The sequence below is a fragment of the Cyprinodon tularosa genome, unplaced genomic scaffold (genome assembly GCF_016077235.1).
Source record: "Cyprinodon tularosa strain WSP-4 unplaced genomic scaffold, ASM1607723v1 ctg16, whole genome shotgun sequence".
NCBI lineage: Eukaryota > Metazoa > Chordata > Actinopteri > Cyprinodontiformes > Cyprinodontidae > Cyprinodon > Cyprinodon tularosa.
In genome coordinates, this window is record NW_024038437.1 from 2,017,341 (window position 1) to 2,038,680 (window position 21,340).

The 21,340-nt window shown below is 37.3% G+C and overlaps 1 protein-coding gene across 2 annotated transcripts in view; it reads left to right on the forward strand.

The window, feature by feature from the left end:
* The window catches only part of LOC119780396 (protein kinase C-binding protein NELL2-like), a 142,532-nt gene that overhangs the window by 32,560 nt on the left and 88,632 nt on the right, over window positions 1–21,340 (forward strand). For both annotated transcript variants that reach the window (XM_038280430.1, XM_038280431.1), the window contains exons 9-12: window positions 235–337; window positions 7,031–7,122; window positions 11,849–11,954; window positions 13,679–13,807. In XM_038280430.1, the coding sequence (XP_038136358.1) occupies window positions 235–337; window positions 7,031–7,122; window positions 11,849–11,954; window positions 13,679–13,807 (430 nt within the window). The remainder of the gene's footprint in view (window positions 1–234; window positions 338–7,030; window positions 7,123–11,848; window positions 11,955–13,678; window positions 13,808–21,340) is intronic.

The following is a 21,340-nucleotide window of genomic DNA, read 5'->3' on the forward strand; positions in this document are numbered from 1 at the left end:
AACCAAAATAAGTGGCACTCAGCAGTTCTTGCTTCAACACAACAGAAGAACTATGAATAAAAACCACTTGAAACTATCCAAAGTCCAGTTGTTCAGAGGTATTGTAACTAGGTAAGGTTGAAAAGCTTTGCACAGCACTATATATTTTAGGAAGTCAGCATGAAAAGCTGATGTCTGGGGTTGTAGTTGTTTGGTTGCTGTTTAAACAATGTGATTCTTTTTTCTTCCTGGCAGAACGGCACAGTGCAGTGTGAGGCCATCTCCTGCCCTCCCCCTCAGTGCCCAGCAGGGACGGCTCCTGCCTACGTAAAGGGAGCCTGCTGCAAGGAGTGCCTGCGTAAGTGGAGTACCCTTAACCCCGGCACCTTCCTACTCTTATGAAATCATGGACGCTGTAGCAGACAAACACACACTACATTACAGCGGAACAGCCTCCACCAGCAGATCCAGAGAGCACACATAACGCCTCCACAAGGGCTGCCTGACAATTGACCAGGGCTCCGCCGTGTTGCTAAGCTACCTCCTAACACGTCCCTTGAGATGAGCCTGTCCTTTCTGCATATACATGGACCAATCAATTATTCACAAGCTGACTTCAAAACACAGATGGCCAGCAGTCACACAGACGTGAGGCACTAAATCTGGGATCACTGCATGTGATGAAAAGTGCTTCCTATTTGTGGTGTGACATGTTGCGGCTCTGGGAAAAGTAAAGAGGAGCAAAATGTTAAATGTTAAAGGCCTGGAATGAGGCGCACGCTCAGCAGCATCTCCATAAATGTCCATTTTTAACTTTTAGCACTCATGCGTTTTGGCTGGAGGGATAAATAATTCTGTTTCATCATATTGCTACAAAGAGGGTCGGCTTTCTTTCCAAAAGACTTTGAGCTAAGCAACGAACTCTTATTAGCCTCTTCACAGCAGCAGTCTGCATCTCATATTCTCTCAATTACATTCTCATTACAAATGGATTTCAATGGATATTATCCTTTCACACCACGGAATAGTTTTTCGAATAAGAAATTGTTTTTGAAAGACGCTAGGAAAAGACTGCCAGTGTCTGGATCAACACCCAGCTTATATGTTATTTATAGTCTAATCACTTAATTCTAAAGTTTTTGATTACCTATAATCAAATATGTCCAATATATAACATCAGATACCAAATTAATAATACAATACTGCAGCAGAATGTATGTTTTCATATATTTCTTTGCAGATTTGACAGATTTGACATTACATGTCGTGCAAGCCTACATTTGAGAGCTGCCTCGTCACAAACTCCCACATACTCCTGCTGTTTCTCTCCAGCTTTGTTTGCACGCATCACACAAGAAGCTCTATAAAAAAAAGAAAAAAGGGATAGGTGATACTATGCACATTAATAAGTTGTATTCCTTCCATTCACCATAAAATTTATTATAAGAAGTGTTTGGACAATTCCTTCTTAAGCTTTGATCATTTCACTGTAAACCTTTTCATGCACTAAGTCATAGCACTACATAAACATCTACCCCTCTAAAAATAAAAGCTGCCATTATCAAACTGGCAACTGTTATTTTGACTATTTTCACCATGAATGTAAACACAGCATTGATTGTTGATCTGCTTAATTTAGGAAAATAGTATAAATAGCAAAAGTAAGATTCTGAAACCTGCAGCATATTTGAGGGAGATTTAAATGTATCATTATTTATGCTGGATGCCTAATTCTTCTTTTTTATGACAACCATAAGTGATATGATAAAAGCTTCCCCCCGGTCTCTGCTTTTGATCATTTTGTATCAGCATCATGTCAGCGGTCAGTGGTGCAGTACTGTGACTTTAAAGCAAGAGTCTCGCTGCTCCAGGGTTTCATCAATAAAAACTCCTACTGTGCTCTGAAAACAGAGTTATTTACTTTTTTGTCCAAAATTACTTTCTCCGATTGTGAAAAAATTGTGCTCAAGCCCTGATTAATACCAAAGCTTTAAAATCAAGATATGCATAAATAGAACCTGTTTTATCACATGAATTAGGCTAAAAGATCTCTAATGCAAAAAATAGTGCCCTCATCTAAAGAAGTGATTTGATGAATACCTCTGATGGGCTAACAAAACAAAATGAAAGTTTTGAAGTGGGTTAATCAAGCCTGACCTAAACCCTGTTGAGATGCTGTGTTGCACTGGCGTAACTTTCTGAAGGACTGGTGTGGACATGTCTCCACCAACTTTGGGCATGGAGCAGTGTATTTACCCATAAATTTAGTAGGTAAACAAGATGATCTGTCCAATGGAATGAGTGTTTTTACTCTTAAAATAAGATAATTAGATAATATGCACTTGAAATAGGACAATGGAATTTTTTTTTCTTATTTTAAATGTAAATTGTCTTATTCCATTGGCAAAATGTCTCACTTACCTCCCCAATTCAAGACAAAATGCACCTTTTCTAAGAAAAAATTACTTATTAGGATTACATTTTTTGCAGTGCAATAATTTCTGCTTTTTTCCCCCTTTCTGCTTATTTACTTTATCCAACAGTAAGTTGGGTTGGGTGCAGCTAACTGTGTTCAGACGTTTTCACTCCATGTTTTTTTGGTCCCGCTGCTCTCGAGTCCCACCTCTTGAAATCTCATCGGATCTGTCGCTTTGAGACATAATATTATTTTGGGTTGCTGCTCACTGCGTACAGGGTAGCTGCATGGAAGAGAAGAGATATCAAATATGGCAAGCCATTTTAACATAAATTTGCAGTAGCACTCAGTGAATTTTAACTGGCAGTTACTCCGATATATGTTTAAGTAAAAGTTTGGAGACTAGTTGGTTAAAAAAGTCAGAGATGCTGCCCAAAAATCTGTTCATTACTGTACATACAGAGCTATTTCAGCTAAAAATGGCAGGAGATTGTACATTTATTTAAATTAAAAAAGCTGGGCTTCTCAGAGGACCACTACTCAGAGTTGCAGATTAAAATTTAAGCATATCTGTTGTTTTATTATTGAACAGAGAATCAGACTGCAGAGCTTCTAGAGATCCTGAAAATAATTTTCTCTGGCATCATTATATTGGTAGACAGGTTCATAAATCTGTTTTTAAGCAGAACAGAGACACAATTAGGGACAGCTGCAGATTTAAAGGTGAAACAGATTTACTGGGATATGCAACATACAATAAAATATGTCTACAATTTTATAAGAAAAAATAAAGCAATGCTATAATAAAATTCAACATATCTTTTTGTCTTTTGTAGCTCAACGAGACTCAGAAATAGCTGCGCTAGCCAACCTAGAGACAGACTGACTCACAGGACACAGACTTAAAATTCAGAAACTTACAAGAATTAAAGCACAAAAACTAAAAATCAATGTATAAATGATAAATTAAAAGGGAGACCTACACTCTTCTATACCTTTTTAGCACGCATAAGCAGTTAGCTGAAGTACTTCTATGGCAGCTTTCCTCCTGTGTAGACAGAGGACTGAACAACGCATGCTGAGAAAGTTGCATGACATAGACTGGCAGGGAGCTGCAACATCTAAAACAGTCTTTCTTGCAAAGTAAATTACACTTTAAAATGCAAAAAATATATGATAATAATAATAATAATAATAATAATAATAATAATAATAATAATAATAATAATCAGATTGTTTGACAAAATCTAGATTTGATGTATATTGTATATGAAAGTTTTCCGGGCTGTTTGCACAGAAATATTCTTTCAAGCACCATATAAATAATGCAATGATGGTGCAGAATGCAGGTATGCATAGTTTTTCTTTGTAGATTTGACTTCACACGTTGTGTAAGTGGATTTCATTTGAAAACTCACTCGTCACAAACTCCCACACACCTCTGCCATTGCTCTCCAGCTTTGTTTGCAAGTGCGATGTAAGATGAGATTCAGCTCGCAGAGAAGCCATTAGTCCTGGCCTCTAAACATCTTGCCTCAGCATCATTTCAAGGGATTGCAGCACAGGAGGCTTTAACCATAACTCTATCTGCAGCAGGGTTTCACAAACATAAATACATAGCAGGTAATACTCTTAAATTCCACACTCCTGAGCTCACTTATCTCAATGAGGTACACACAGCTAATGAGGCATGCTGCGGCTTTGGAGAGAACTGCACTGCATGTTTCTCCTCCACAAAGACATGATTCCTTCTCTAAATTAAAGCCTTATCTCCTTTTTACTCAGCCTTGCACGGAGTTTTTTCCCCCCCCGATTGTCTGTCAAGTACAGTATTTCAGAAGCCTTCCGCTTTCATCATGCACCTCTTTGTGATGGTGCCTGACCTGTAGTGTCAATCATTCCTGCTCCTCATATCAGTTTGAACCTGTCTGACCCCAACAGATCATCAAACTAACTCCTCTACCTGTACGTTATAGTTCACAACAGCCCAACCCCCATTAGCCTCTTCCATTATTTAAAACAGAATCTTGTTAAAGCAGCGCTGAGAAGTGCTTTCTCTCTCAGCACATTAACTATGTCATCACTTCTTCTGTCGCAGCACTTAATTGGGTTTAACATGCTTGATTTGGTCCGACTTTCATTTACCTGAGGCTTTAAAAAGCTTAAAGAAGGTTCTGATAATAAGAACTGAATATTTCAGGTATATTGAACAGCACCGGGTTCAACTTTGGGAAAATGCAAAATATAAGGAAATTAGAGACATTTCCTGTCAAGTAATGATAATTTTTCTATCATTTCCATTGTAGAGCTATCAGTATAGGTTCGAGTTTTTTTTTAAATATTATTAATATACTAATTTTAATAATAATGAATGTGGTAGTTGCAGCATCATCTTGTCTACTGTACTGAGTTTAAGTACTTATATACTTTTTATTCAATTATAACCATAAACTAATTGGGACTTTATGTAATAAATCAAAGCAAAGTAGTGAATACAACTCTGAATTTCAAAGAAAATTACTGTTTGAAATATGTGCAAATAAAATCTAAAGTTAGGCCAGTGTCTTTTAATTTGTTTACCCTAAATGTTATTTGTGTTTAATTTAATCTCTGTACAAACGTGGCTTTTTTAAAAGAATTAAAGATACAGAGGTTTGTTAGAAAACACAATTAAACCAACACTACAAAAAACAAAGCAAATTGGCAGGAAGATCAGATGAGTTATAAGAGGATGAAATAATTTCCCAAGCTTTAAAGACCTGAAAGTGCGCTGATCATTCTGTATTCCAAACATGAAGGCAAAGGTTTGAACCAAAGGTATACTAAGCTAGGGGCACGCATCGTTCCATAGTGACTGGTTGGGAAATGGTGACAGTTACAGAGACAGCAAAAAGGTCCATGGTTACTCCCAGTCCAGAGGATCTATGAACGCATCAAAGTTTATTTATGCCTTTTTGTGTTTTTATGACATGTCAACATTAATACTGCGTTACGATGAAGACTGAGGTGTCAAACGTAAGAGTAGCATAACCCAACTGTATGAATAAACACATTTTTATTTTTTTATTAGTGATAGAGAAGTGGTTGATGGTAAAATGAATTGAGCTAAATACAGGGAAATCCTTAAAAAAAAAAAAGTGTCACAAGTTTCACATTTCAGTAGGCAAATTATCCTACACAAAAAAGAAGAGCTAAAGCAGAATGGTTTAAACTGAAGAGCAATCATGTGTTTTAATTGACCTAAAGCAGAGACCGATTTTGATAAGTTATCTTTGGCAAAACTTAAAACTTGCTGTTCAGATATACTTTACATGAAGTAAGCACTATTTTTAAAAGAAAACATCAGTAGATGTAAAAACCCTGCCTTAAAATAAACAAAAATACTTACACCTGAAAAAGCAGAGGCATTTGCATTATTCTTTTTGATCCGTCATAATAACCCACATGAAATAGAGTTTAGTTTTGGATTGTAGATTAGATTGTAGACATTTATAAAAAGGGTAAAAATTCCTTTGCAAGAATTAGTAAAGACTTGGACTAATAATAATAGCAGAGTTTTATCCGTATGCACCCAAAATCAGAGAATGCCCCCATCAAAAGTGGGATTCAGTCCCTCGTTAGTCAAGGCAAGGCAAGGTAAGGCAAATTTATCCCTGTAATGCCAAATGTATCATATTTGATACATACGGTTTCTGAAATGTTTTGGGTCTGACACCTTTCGCATAATTTAATGGTAAAAACTTTGCTCAAAACCCTATTGTACACAATCAGATATACCTGATAACAGAGGGCAGAAGACTACACAAAAATAATTTTGACTTATCGCATAGTAATAAATTATAAATATCAAAAATGTATTTCTGTTTTTTCTTTTTACATATTTTGTTAAAAGGCCAAATAAGGACTTCAAACCAAAGAAAAGTAAATCTGTTTTGTTTTATTCTTGGATCGGGCTTTAAAGGGTTATTTGTATAGCACAATTCAGTACAAAGACAATGCAAAGTGCTTTACATGGTTAAAATATAGGAAAATAAAACAGAATCAAAGCAAGTAGGAAAAAAATAAAAATAAAAAATGCAGAAACAAAAAAGAACATTAAAAGGTCCTAAAAAAATGAATCCTTTCTAGTTCTTTTTATTCACTTTAACAATGCAAAACTTGAAATGCTGCCAATTACTGATCCAAACACTGAAGAACTCATCTGCTGTAAAAAATGTTTTACTCTTATTTTATCTCCAGGTATTTTAAAAAAAGCTTGACTCTTTATGCCATTTTTAGACAAGGCAACAGTTTATCAAATCTTCTTTCCTGCTTGTTTGGCTCTATAAATAGCAAGAAAAACATGCAATAGATATGCACAAAATAAAACAAAATATTCACCAGTCTTGACAGAATATAAAATATAAAACAGTGAAACAATTTATTTGTGAAACTTTTAATGCAGATAATATTAATAGTATCTCATCCTAAGTCACATTTTGTTGATATTCTGTGTGGAAAAAGAGCCAGATTGGTCATTTAGATATAATATCAAGTAAATGTGGACTTAATCTTTTTGCCTGTGTTTATTCTACATGTATTTAGTGCCCTTTCTGCAGTGTACATACATGTGCCTTTGTCTTTGTGTGCCACCAGCTGTCTGCTTGTTCGGTGGAAGAGAGTTGGTGGAGGGAGATCAGAGAGCTGTGCGCGACTCTTCTGACAGGTGCCTGCTGTTTGAATGCAGGGTAAGTCAATTCAGAGCATGCACTCAGAAACATGCACCGCATCCTATTCAGTGAAAAGAATTTAATCAAAATCCTCTCCTGAAAGCAAATTGGGCAGTTACTGAGGTAGTAGCTTTTACTCTATTGATGTCAGTGACACAGTGTACAGTATGCTGTCTCACTGCATCCATAAAGTGCTAGCCTAACGGAATTAAGGCTTACAGAGCTGCTGAGCTCATTTCACTGGCCTCCATTGTCCCTACCAACTTTTCTAAGCACCGCAATTGTGCTCTGCTTAACCTCTTTCTTTATCTCAGAACATTAGAATTCAGATGAATCACTTAAAACCCTGTTTGCTGAAAGTCTTCTCATGTAAACACACTAGAAACATTTGTTGAGCCACATCTATCTCCCGCAGAGACCACTTCCAAAAATAAGTAATTTACTGGTTCAGAGCACAGAGTTACCATTATAGAGGAAGTTCAAATATAAGAGCTCAGGCAAGGTTCATAAATAGAACTAATTTAGATATAACTCTTTTTTTTTTTAGTAAGTAATTTTATTATATTTATTAATCCAAGTAGCATTGTATCAATATAATTTTCATGGAGGAAATGATCACAAAGCCCATAAAATGATACATTACATAAAAACAAATAACATTTACAGACAAGCAATTAGCAAAATGTGGAGCAACAGTACAAATATTAAATTGATGAGCTGTCGGAATAAACTCTTTATTATAAACTGTTGGTTAATTTTTTGTAATTATTTAAATGGATGTAAGCTTCTCCATTTTTACAATTTCTAATCCATTTCTAATTGTCTCCTTGTTATTCCAGGAAAAAGAGGCTATGGTACCACAAACATAAACACAAAAATAACTATGGACCAACAAACATGAATATTCAAATAAAAAAGCTCTTATGGCAAAGAATATGCAAGGTTGATAGCTTAGCAGCAGCACACAGAACACCTTGATATCCCAAGGCTTTGGGTTTTATTCTGTCTTTTTCTAACCCCTTGTCTATGTGCGCTGGGCAAAACTTTTAACTCCAGTTTGCCAACAAATCACAGTATTGACTAATACGTGTTTTGGTGCCAATGGTTCGATAATTAAAGCCCGTTAATAGGTCAGTATTATTGTTTATGATGTCTACATTCAGGGATAAACATGTGAAAGACAATGGGACTGTAGAAAGTATCTAACCTGTGTAAATACTGGCCTGGTGCATTCATGAACGGTGCCTCCTTCTCAATCCAAAATATCAAATAAATGTTAAAAACAAACAAGACTTGCTTATTAAAAGAAATAAAGTTAAGTTTCAGCATAAAAAGAAGACCTTCAGTGAAGGTGTTAAACAATAGCAGATTTCCACTTAACCCTTTATATGGCTCTCAGTGCAATACTTTGAAAATCTAAATTTCAAGCAAATAGTGTTATTGGAATCCAGGATAAGACCTTATTACCTTTGTAACATAAAAAAAAAATATACGGATATTTTGATGGCAAGAATGAATGTTAATGTAATAAAAAGAAATGCCAGCTTGCCTGAATATATTAAGAAAAATAACAAAAGTGCTTCTGTAAGAAATTGAAAAACACTCTGAGAATGAATGAAACAATTTTTTTTCCCAACATAACCTTAGAGCAGAGGTCTTCAACAGGGGGTCCGTGTCCCCTAGGGGGTCCGCGGAGGTACTGCATGGGGGGTCGCAAAACCTTTGGTTGATTGATATATTCCCTCCTGAATTGAAATGTCTTTGAAATATCTTTAAATCCACATTAACATGAATTCAACACACTGTAGTAAACAGATAAATGGAGGCAGAAGATGTATTTCAGTGATCAATGCACACATTCAGCGACACACAGGAGCTCTTTCAAGCTGGGCACCGTTTCATTCACAACACCTGTCCCATCAACCAGGAATCAGAAATACTTTAATAATGCCAGGGAGAAAGTACTTTCCTTACATTACTCCATCTGTAATAGAGTGACTATAGGACCAGGTTGATATAACACAATTTCAAACAATATATTTAATTAGGGGGTCCCCGCTCCATCTTGTCATCAATTTGGGGGTCCTTGGCCTGGAAAACGTTGAAGACCCCTGCCTTAGAGGCATTAATGCTGATACTGGCACTTACATTTTTTTGTTTATAAACCTTAATATAATTTTAACTAGGCCTATTAACTTTTTAGCTTTTCAATTAGCTTTTTATCTTTTTTTTTCTTGGCCTGTTAACTTTTTCTTCAACTTAATTTACAGAAGGTAATATATCATTCAAGGGCTCATCTAATTGGTCAAATGCCAAAATAAGATGTACAGCCATGTAGCAGGATCTTTACTGAATGGCTGGATATAGATCTTGTGCTTCTAGACCTCACTGAGCGACAGGTTTGTCCTGTGATCAAAAACGGTAACTTCCCTTATAAAGGGTTAAAGTACTGGAGTTTAAAGTCGCATGATATTTATTCCCATTACTCTGGGAGCCCCACAACAATCAGCCTGAGAAAAACACCTTCTGGATTAAGCACACTTTAGTCCAATGGGTGGCGGTATTAGGACAATATAAGTGGTTCTCCTTTAACCTCCAGTTCAAACAGACTCTAACTAAACTTACAAAGTTGATTTGACGTTTAATATTTTATCAACCTGAATCTGACCAGAGTTACTTTTTAATTGTATGGTTAATTCAAAATAACCACCAAGAACTAATTTACAGTTAATTTCTTTTAATATAATATCATAATATCCAGGAAAATTTGCTTATTATATTAAACTCTATGGCACAAAAATAACCTGTGATTTGTCAAAATGTTATTTATTAAAGTCCAGATAATGTCCACATAAGCATATATTTATATCAGGTAGAAACTCTAAATAGTGGAATCTTCGATGGATGAATCCCCATAAGCTAACAGACAGCGTCCAACTCGTGATCTGTCTTCCAGCCTTGTCAGTGTAGAATCCTGAAAAATAAAATCTGTGTAATCATAGATGTATGAAGATGGTTACACTCTTCCAAAATAGGTTTAAATTAAATTAGGTCCTGCAAAGTGAGTTTACCTGCAGAAATATTTGTAGACACGTAACCAGAGCTTTCAAAAGCCCATTCATTTAACTAACATTTAACTTCAATAGAAGTAAAGTACAGTGATCAAGATACAATTGGGGATAATAAATGATCACGATTCTTTGTGTAAAAGACGAAGAGCAGGAGTCCAACTATGGAACCATGAGGCTCTCCTTTGGACAATAGTAGAAAAGAGAAAGGGGGGGGCAGTGTGGTTGGTGCACTGTATTCAGGCTCACAATTTATTTCTCAGCTTACAGCTATTGCAGAAAATTTTTTTAGTGCAGTCAGCTGTGCATAATTACTTTGTTTTTTCAAAGCTGTTCTGCTTTGTTGCTTTCTAGACCCTGATGAGTGTTTGTTAATAACTAGATTTTGCCCTCAAATTGTGGGTAATGGTTAAACCATGCATTTTTCTGTCTTTTCTGTCAATTTTTAAAATACCCCATACGTTAACCTTGAAAACAAAAGAGATTCAAATTCAAATATATTCAACAATCTATTTTGGCTGAGGCTCTGCTGAGCTCTGCTCCTTGGAGACCTACTGTAAGTAGTGCATCTGTCATTGAATAAAAACTCATTTTTCAAAACTAATTGTTAGATACAACGTTTAGTCAAATTAGTTTTATTAACTAATTATTCAAAATGTTTTGCTTATCCTTGCCTGCTGCTCCAGATGGGATTATTGCTCACTTTTGGGAGTAATTCACTTGATGCCATTACACCAGACAAGCTCAATCAATCACGGAAAAGTGATTTGAAGTTTTAATCACCCGTCTGCATCACAGAAATCAACTGATTTCTGTGTTGAGCCAATGAACTGTTAGGATTTGCCATTCCAGACAGCTGTCTGGCTTGCTTCCACCACACCTTGCCCATCTGTAGTCCCTGCAAAATGACTGGCAGCCCCCGGCAGATCAAAGAATTGGGGAAGGGGAGGGCTGTCAGTCAACTCAATGCCGCAAACTTCTCCGGGCTCTCCCTGACAGCCGCTTGTCATGCTTCTGATCTACTATCTGCCTGCTGGCTGAAAAAAGGGTTGAGGTTTTAGGTGGTGACTGGTAAGAACTTTTACTTGCAAAGAAACTTGTTTTCCGACTTTTTTGGAGACAGAAAATTACCGCAGTTCTATAAATCATCTCCACACTATGATCAGTTAAGGCTTTAAAACATGTTAGATATCTTTTACAGAGACTTGTTTAAAGATGAAATAAAGCCTTTGTGCTGAAGAATCTGACAGAGATATGTGATTGGTTTTATCCTAGCTATCTCAGAATTTTAATGAGTCCAAATTAGCATCAATGGGAAGCATACAGATAAGATGATTAGAGAAGCTGTCTAAAGGCATGTGGGAAAAGAGAACCTCTAATCCATTCTTCTCACTAAATGCAGACTTAATCCAAATGTTTGATTAATCATTTGTTTCCTTTAATAAAGAAATGCCATATTTTTTCCTCACCTCCAAAGGTAGCTTGGAAAGGAAACACCTGTGAGTGACCAATCCATAATTGGACTATAATGAACGTACAAGGAGGAGGGAGAGCGGAACATTGGAAGAGGAAACATAATTACCTACATAATTATCCTCAGGCTCTGGGAAAAGGAAGGGGGGTGGCAGAGTTCAACAGAGAAGTAGCTCATGAGAATTTTGATGTGCCCTTCACAGGAGAGAAGCATGCATCGAGTCGTCCCCAACGATCCCTGTCCTGAACTCAACTGCCCGGAGTCAGAGAAAATCACTTTGAGCAGCAGATGCTGTAAAGTCTGCAGAGGTATTTAAGATTTGTCACGCTGTACATTTTTTCTCCTTTGAGTCGGACTGTAACATTTATTGTTTATTATAGAGTACCTTCAATTTAAAGCTGCAGCTTACAGATGTCTGTCAAAATAAACGGATAAAATCACAGATATTGTTCTTTAGTCTCCTCTACATCTATTGGTTGCCCTGATAAAGGCTGTTTGTCTCACTGTCTATCGCCTATCTATCAATAGATAATAATGGTAATTGGAGAATTTGACAACTTTCTTTTACTTTTTTACTTTTTTTTTACTACACAATTTACTAACCCACAATTTTCTGTTTACTTGCATTAAAAATATTACATAACACAAAGGCCAATTTTTCTTAGCCACTGGATACTAGGCTGGCAAAGGGATGGAAAAAGTCTGCCTAACAGCCATTAGGCATCCTTTGGTAGGCTTACCATTATAAACAGACACATTTTGAAATTGCTAGAATTGTTGTGACTCTAATTATACCTAAGCTCAATCTTAAACTCATCTCACATAAGAACACACATTGAGGTCAGACATTAAATGAAGGATTATTAGGATGAAAACACCTGATGCCTGCACCTACATGGCTACTACCTGATATTCCTGAAGATCTAGAGACCTTTTACCAATAACAGTGTCTAAATATATCTCTTTGGGAGTCTGCTGCTGTGAATTGCTATAGGAGAAGATCTTGTGCTTTGCTCTCAGCTAAATGTTAAAGCCATAGAAGATCACATCAGGGATGTAATTACCATTAGTTCTTATTGTCAGAAAAATATCTTTGCTATATTTTAATATATTCTCTAAAATTACTGGTAGAAAATTTTTCACTCTTCTCGATGTAGCTTTTGACTCATCTCAACCAAGGTTCCAACTAACTGCGGAGGCTATAATTGGCATTTATGGCAAGAGAAATACGAGTGCATTTCTTCTAAGATTCATTGTAATGTGGGATGTTGCCAGATTTTAAAGGTTTTAACTGAATATTACTCTTCCATTTGATGTTTTGTAAATGTTGCTTTGGAATTTATTTAAAAAACATAAATTTTATTTTGTTTTTTGTGGAGGGGGGATAAGAAAAACCAGATAAGCATTTTCACATTAATATTAGATTAGATTCAACTTTATTGTCATTACACATGTGCAGGTACAAGGCAACGAAATGCAGTTTAGGTCTAACCAGAAGTGCAAAAGCACCAAGTGCAGGATAAATAATGGTTCCATAAATACAGGATGTGGGTATTTCTATTGAATGAGTATAGAGATGAATACTATTATAAATAATGAATATAATATATAGATCACTAGTGTTATGAACTAAATTTACAGCTGGATATGTACCGAATATAATATACAGATGGATATTACTATTAAAAAAAAGGTTTTTACAGTTATGTACAATAGCATAATATACAGATGGGTTTTACTATAAAATGAATAAATAGAGTTTGGCCAGAAGCTATCTAAATTAAAGTGCAGTGAAAGGTATTTGCATATTACAGTTAAAGTATGTTATTGCAGATGTAAATGTAAACAATTGGTGCTGTGAATAAACAGTCGGCAGTGCAAATATAAGCAGTCGGCAGTGCAATATGCAAGTATGAATATCCTCACTAAAACCAATCTAATGTTGAGTATGAGATGCTGCTTCATAACCCACTGATTCCTTGTCTCCCGTCTCCTTGGGGTTTCAACCTCTTTGGATCGTTGCCTCCCAAAGGTCATGACTTCTGCTCAGAAGGCCACGGCTGCATGGAGCACTCTGACTGTGTCAACCTGGAGGCAGGAGACTGCTGCGTCTGCAAGGATGGTTTCCGCCCCCTGCGTGATGATAATGCCTACTGTGAAGGTACTTCTTCCTCTGAATTACAAAAGCCAAACTTTTAGCTGAAGTTTGTTTGACCTAAAAGAGACATCAGCTGGGGCTTTTTACTTGTTTTTCTTAATGTGTTTCCACCAAGGTCATAGCAAAAAGCGCCTTTTGGGAGAAGGTGGAATTGTGAAGCTAAGGTTATTTTTGCACTGAAAGATTTGCAGAGCAATCCTGACACAACATGACCCTGTGTATCTTGACAGCAGACAAAAATAACAACATCGGTGATACTGAAATAGGAAGGTGAAAAACTGAAGTTACTGAGAAGTACTTCATGTTCAGATTTTGGCTTACAAAGTTTTCATGACATTAAAAATTTTTCATAATTGCTGATATGACCCCAAAAGTCAACTAAAAAATCTACTGCTTTTTAGCTAGATAACAAAATTGTGTATAATCATGAAGTGGAAAAAAACAGATTATTGCTTCATAAAATTGTGAAGTGTTTATTTCTAATTAGCTCCTGAGGCAAGGCAAGGCAAGGCAAGGCACATTTATTTGTAAAGCACAATTCAGTACAAAGACAATGCAAAGTGCTTTACATGATTAAAATATAGGAAAATAAAACAGAATCAAAGCAAGTAGGAAAAAATTAATAAATAAAAAATTGAGAAAAAAGAACATTAAATACAGAAAATAAAAAAAAGTTAAACTAATGTTTCAATTGAACTGTTTAACTAGAACAGTTGAAGCCAATCCTAAACAACTGTGTTTCTAGTCTTGATTTAAAGGAACTTAAACTTTTACAGTTTTCTGCAAGTTTGTTCCAGATAAGTGAAGCATAGGAACTAAATGCTGCTTCTCCATGTTTAGTTCTGGTTCTAGGTATCCAGAGCAGGCTGGAGCACGAAGACCCTAGTGGTCTGGAGGGTTGATACACTGATAGCAAGTCTGTGATGTATTTAGGCAAAGCAATTCAGAGATTTATAGACTAACAGAAGTATTTTAGTCTATTCTCTGAGATACAGGCCGTGCTTTTGGGATTTTGGTGTACAGTAGCTATGCTAGCAGACTAATTTATATTGGAAAGGTGCGGATAGAGCCCGGTTTCAAAGGCAGGACCAACAAAGTCAGCAGAAACAGTTTAAAACCATTAGATAGATACACTATATTGCCAAAAGTATTTGCTCACCTGCCTTGACTCACATATGAGCTTAAGTGACATCCCGTTCCTAATCCATAGGGTTCAATATGACGTCGGTTCACCCTTTGCAGCTAGAACAGCTTCAACTCTTCTGGGAAGGCTGTCCACAAGGTTTAGGAGTGTGTTTATGGGAATTTTTGACCATTCTTCCAGAAGCGCATTTGTGAGGTCGCACACTGATGTTGGACGAGAAGGCCTGGCTCTCAGTCTCCGCTCTAATTCATCCCAAAGGTGTTCTATCGGGTTGAGGTCAGGACTCTGTGCAGGCCAGTCAAGTTCATCCACACCAGACTCTGTCATCCATGTCTTTATGGACCTTGCTTTGTGCACTGGTGCACAGTCATGTTGGAAGAGGAAGGGGCCAGCTCCAAACTGTTCCCACAAAGTTGGGAGCATGGAATTGTCCAAAATGTCTTGGTATGCTGAAGCATTCAGAGTTCCTTTCACTGGAACTAAGGGGCCAAGCCCAGCTCCTGAACAACAACCTCACACCATAATCCCCCCTCCACCAAACTTTACACTTGGCACAATGCAGTCAGACAAGTACCGTTCTCCTGGCAACCGCCAAACCCAGACCCGTCCATAAGATTGCCAGATGGAGAAGCGCGATTCGTCACTCCAGAGAACGCGTCTCCACTGCTCTAGAGTCCAGTGGCGGCGTGCTTTACACCACCGCATCCGACGCTTTGCATTGCACTTGGTGATGTATGGCTTGGATGCAGCTGCTCGACCATGGAAACCCATTCCATGAAGCTCTCTGCGCACTGTTCTTGAGCTAATCTGAAGGCCACATGAAGTTTGGAGGTCTGTAGTGATTGACTCTGCAGAAAGTTGGCGACCTCTTCGCACTATGCGCGTCAGCATCCGCTGACCCCGCTCCGTCAGTTTACGTGGCCTACCACTTCGTGGCTGAGTTGCTGTCGTTCCCAAACACTTCCATTTTCTTATAATACAGCTGACAGTTGACCGTGGAATATTTAGGAGCGAGGAAATTTCACGACTGGATTTGTTGCACAGGTGGCATCCTATCACAGTTCCACGCTGGAATTCACTGAGCTCCTGAGAGCGACCCATTCTTTCACAAATGTTTGTAAAAACAGTCTGCATGCCTAGGTGCTTGAATTTATACACCTGTGGCCATGGAAGTGATTGGAACACCTGATTCCAATAATTTGGATGGGTGAGCAAATACTTTTGGCAATATAGTGTATGTATCTGATACAGAAAAAAAAAGCTATTACAGCAGCATTTTGTTGAAACTTTACCAATGTAAACAGCTCTTTTAGAACATAATAAAGGGTATATATAAAACAACCGTATGTTTCAGCTGCAATCTAGATTTGTATCATTACAAAAAAAACACTGTTGCATCATGGGTCCGCCTTTTGCTTTGTGATTGGACTTGTCTGTTTTAGACAGGAGAGCATTAAGACTTACCAGGCTGACTTATGCCCTCTGTAAGTCAGTCTGACTGGCCAAGTTAGTATGTATCAACCTTTTTCACATTTATTTAAAATAACATATTTTTGCCCTTTATATACAATTTAATCTCAATACAATTTAATCTGGGACAGCAGTAATAATCAGCATTTCTCATCTACAGTAAAACAGATTTTTAATTAGATTTAGGTCTGAAATTTGACTGAAACATTTGAACCCATGAATATGCTTTGATCTAGTTAGGTTAACCTCTTAATAATAGCTTATGCTCCCTAATACTGTAAAATAAAATCCATTTAATAGTTCTGCTAAAGAAAAGAATTACCGCATCCTGATGCTACCATCACCGTGTCTCATAGTAGGGGTGTTGTGGGATTATTCAGGTCGATGCACTGTTCTAGATTTTTGCAACAGCGGCTGTTTTGGATGGAAGTCATCAATCTAAAAAAAAAATCTTTAAAAAATGGTCTAAATTGAACACCCTTTTTGAGAGTCCCATAACATTTTATTGTTTCTTTCAACGACAGCTTTAGTATTGCCGCTCATCTATCAGCCTTTAATATGTGCACCTCCTTCAGAGTAACTATTGATTGCTACAGTAGGTAATTATTTTCATCCCTGAGTCAGACGGCTTGTTTGCAGTCTAATCTCGAAGACGGTAATAGAAGACTTGCATCTATACGAAGATGAAATCCCCTACGGATAGACCATATTAGGTGATGTCTAAAAAACAACAGTTAACAATTAGTCACCCCTTTGTGTTACTCATTGCTTTAAATGCCAGTGAAATGAACTTATTTTGAAAAGGTTTAAATAATAAGTAGTTAAACTGTCTTTTGCATTACTTGTGCCTCTCAAGCCACTCAATTTTAGTCTGTTTGAAACAGAATGGACAGTAATATCCTGCTTTTGTTTGCTGGCTCATAAAGTTAATAAGCAGATTTGAGCATGGGCATTTCGTCAAATGTTAGGTAGGGTAAAAGCGTGAGCTTTTTCTGATTACCTTTTTTTAAACACACCTCATTTTTAAATTACCGTACACAGTGGAGAAAGTTTCCTCCTCTCCTCACTGAACAGGTCATTTGCTGTTGATGGCGGGTTCAAATATTCATGCATGAAACCGGATTCCTCCTCTGCCGTCTTGGCTAAATTTTACCCACTGCATCATCAAAGATAATAACTTTATCGCCATGCTCTCCCGCTGTAGAAAATGTAGTAACCGCTATCCTTGTTCAGTTCAGGCATTAATGAGCGAGTGATGCTTCAAAGTTATTTACATTCTTCCTCTTCTGACCCTGAGAGCTGCCCTGTCAATGTACAGCCTGCTTGATCTTCTCTTTTCATGGTGTGCGCTGTTATGAAGCATCTTTTAGTGGGATGAATGTCTCTGCCTATTTTGTTAGCAGCAGTTCAGACACTCCCTATTAGATATGCTCTGTCAGCTTCATCAAGACTCATCCAGACTCGTGCAATAATCAAGCTGTAGGGCTTTTTGCTGCTATCATGAGGATGCTTAATGTAAGAGTAATGATCCACAGGTTCAGCAGATCAGATTCATTTGCTGATATGAGTGTTTGCCCAGGTGATTAGCTTGAGAGAATCTACTTTGGTACCAACCATTTGATGTAAATTTAAAAGAAGAAAACCTGGAGCTTTTAGAGTTTTAATTAAATGGCAAATGAACGCATCATTAATCATAAGAGTGCGCAGCCATGGTCTCACTGAAAACATCATTTACTTGGAGTCAAGATAATTACCATTACCATTAGGTAAATATAACTCTGAGATAAATGTGGTATTTAGATAAGAGGTGCACTTCTTTTTTCTTTATTATTTATTCCCCTGCCTTTCAGGTGTTCAGATATAGACAAATATATTTATTTTGCATCTAAGCTTTTTCATTTGTCAGCCTTGGCTCCAGAATAAGTAACGCATGCATTTGTCTACTGAGCCCTGTTAATGTCACAATTAGGATTTCAAATGCATTTTAAATGCAGCATACTGTATGTGCACTATAGCCACTGGTTTTGTTTGTTTGCATTTGTTATTGTGAAACCCATTAGTCTGAAATGGTTTCTAAACCTTCAAAAACCAAGGGAGCAAAGCACAAAGAGAGAGACAGTATCTTTTTATTAAGAAAATATGGGACAGTATTGAATCTTCCGAGGAGCAGCTTAATAAAATTACTTTCAGAAAGCATGAAAGAGTCAGCTAAGAGGTCATAGAAGAACAGGGGACAACATCTTATTGTATATAGACAGACTGCAATTGCTTTAGTTAAGTCATCCTAACAATTCTAGTGTTTTTTGTGATTCAACAATAAGAAAATATGGGTAAAAACGGCTTCCGTTGAAGAGCTACCAGGTAAAAACCACAGCTGACCAAAAATACCATAAGCCTGTCTCACATTTGCCAAAAACATCCTGATGATCCCCTAGCTTTCTGAGAGGTTTGAGTCCCATTACAGGCTAACACAGCAAATTTCAGAAAATAAACGATCATCATAATTCAGACAAGGTGCTGCTGGTGGTACGATGGTCTTTGACTGAAGAAGATTTTGGAGTGGGCTAATTAAATCCTGGATATAACCTATAACAGATAGCTGGATAAGAACTGGCTCCTAGCTCATCTGCCAGACTCTGTCCTTCCTGGACAAGCCCCACGTGGAGCTAATTAACAGCTGTCTTTTGTATATCTGCTTCTTTCTTTATTCTGCTTCTGTTTCCTTAAACCCCAGTCAACCTCAGTAGATGACAGCTAGCACTGATCCTGGTTCTGCTGGAGGTTTCTTCCTTTAAAAATGTAGTTTTCCTCCCCACTGTCGCTGCATGCATGCTCGGTATGAGAGATTGCTGAAGAGTGAAGGACAAAATGCAAACAATTATTTTTGCCATAAGCTCATCAGGAGTAGCATGTGTTGCATATCAATGACTCAATGAAACTTGGTTTTCTTGATAAAAACTCTTAACCGGTCTGACTGTTTTGTCTCTATAAAGTGCTGTGAGATGATATGTGTTGTGAATTTGGCAAATAAATTGACTGCTATATAAATAAACTTAATTTTAAATATTATCAAGCTTTACAATTGGCTATCTGTTCAAGACTGGTAATGCTAATGCTAATGATAATGCTAATTGCTCTCTGTTGATTTACCTCTTTTCATGAATTGTGTGCTTGCTGTGTGATGTGTTGCCATTTTAAGTCATTTTACATACTTATATTTATCAGACATGTTATTTTCAAAGGATCTTTTGGTTTCTACGTTTTGACTTCTATCTGGGCTGACCGAGACCAAATGTATTAAACTTGGCTGTCAAAATATGTGGTTAATTATGGCAAATTAAAAATGTAACCTATTCAGAAAATGGTAGTAAGTAGTCTAATATCTAAAATAAGTCATATCTAATCTGTTTTTGTTAAATGATAAAAACAGTTTGATGATCTAGCATGACTGAAAAAGCAAAAATAGGAAATCTTAATTTTTCGCAGCCCTGTATGTCTTTCAAAGTACCTCTGTCTGAGTGCTTCTCTTGGCTTAATACTGAGGTCCTGCCAGTTGCTTTTCTTCCCTGCTACCAAATGCTTTCCTGAGATTAAAGCAGGTATGGAAATTAATAATCTGGGCAGTTTTGTTTTGTCTTTTAGTCGGTATTTCATGATCAAGTGAATGTGTCTGATTCGGTTTAGTTATATTGAAATAACGGTGTAACAGATGCTAAAGATCTCCTATATTGATTGAAAACCTTCAGAGAATGTTAATGTTTACTTGAACCAGTTCGATTCCACTTTTATTGCCGCCTCTTGCTTGCCTTCGAAACTCTTCCAACATTTCCAGAGGTTCATTGTTGTGGAAATGAGGATGGAGGAGCCTCATTACATGTGGGAAAGTAAGTACAAGCAAGTAGACCTGTGCCTCCAACATCAACACTTCAGATCCAGACTATTCATCTCAAGAGCAGCCTGACTCCCACTATAAAATTGGATTGCAGTGTTTGTGGTGAGTCTTTGCATCAGAGACTCAGGAGAGAAACCTGAAATTGACTCAATTTGCTGATGGAGTTCTTTCAAAAGCAATTGATTTTGTCTCCCTCTGTAACCCCCCTCGCAGTGATTGTGTGTGTGTGTGTCCTGTGAGGAGAATAAAAAGAGTCTTGTCAAAATCATTGAGGATCCTGCAGGTGGAACAGTGAACGCTTCTGTTCTTGGAATGGATATAAACTATTTTATGGCTGGAAGTGATGTAGCTTAAGATGAGTAATATCTTCTGCTTTCAATCTTAGAGTTCCAGTGAAGCAATGTCTGCATTAGATGAGGTCCAAGTTTGGAGGCAATTTTCAGTATTGCACAGCATGCTGCAGTGTTATTATAGAACAGTAAGACAAAGAGGCGCACAGCTGATCATGTTTTATGTACACACGCAAACACACTCACAGTGTTGTTCTGGTGTTAGTCAGACGTGAACATAATCATCACCAAAAGCCAAGACAGATACTAGCTCTTTAAAACCTTCCTGGGTCTGAGATGCGCTCAAAATAGCTGATGAGATCACTTCTGTGTAAATTTTTCATAAACACAGCAGTAGGGAACACTCAGGGGGATACTGGCCCTGCCTTTGTGGAGATCTGTGTGTGTCTGTGTTTCAGAGCTGAGTTCCCCTACTGAAAAAGAGCCCATTTTTTCCCTCTATCCCATTTTCAGCAGACAGTTAGACTGAGGGCCTCTTCTGCTACATGCATGCAAGTGTTTGGGACAGAATTAGGCAGGCAAGCGAGCAGCAGAGAAGTGACAGACTGTGTGATTGTTTCTAAATTGAACTATCAGTGTGGTTCAACGTGTTGAGATAATACCATTATTCATGTGAGCATTGTTGAGGACTGCAGGCAGAGACTTCTCCCATTGTTGTTTGGTTTTGAAATGCCCTACTT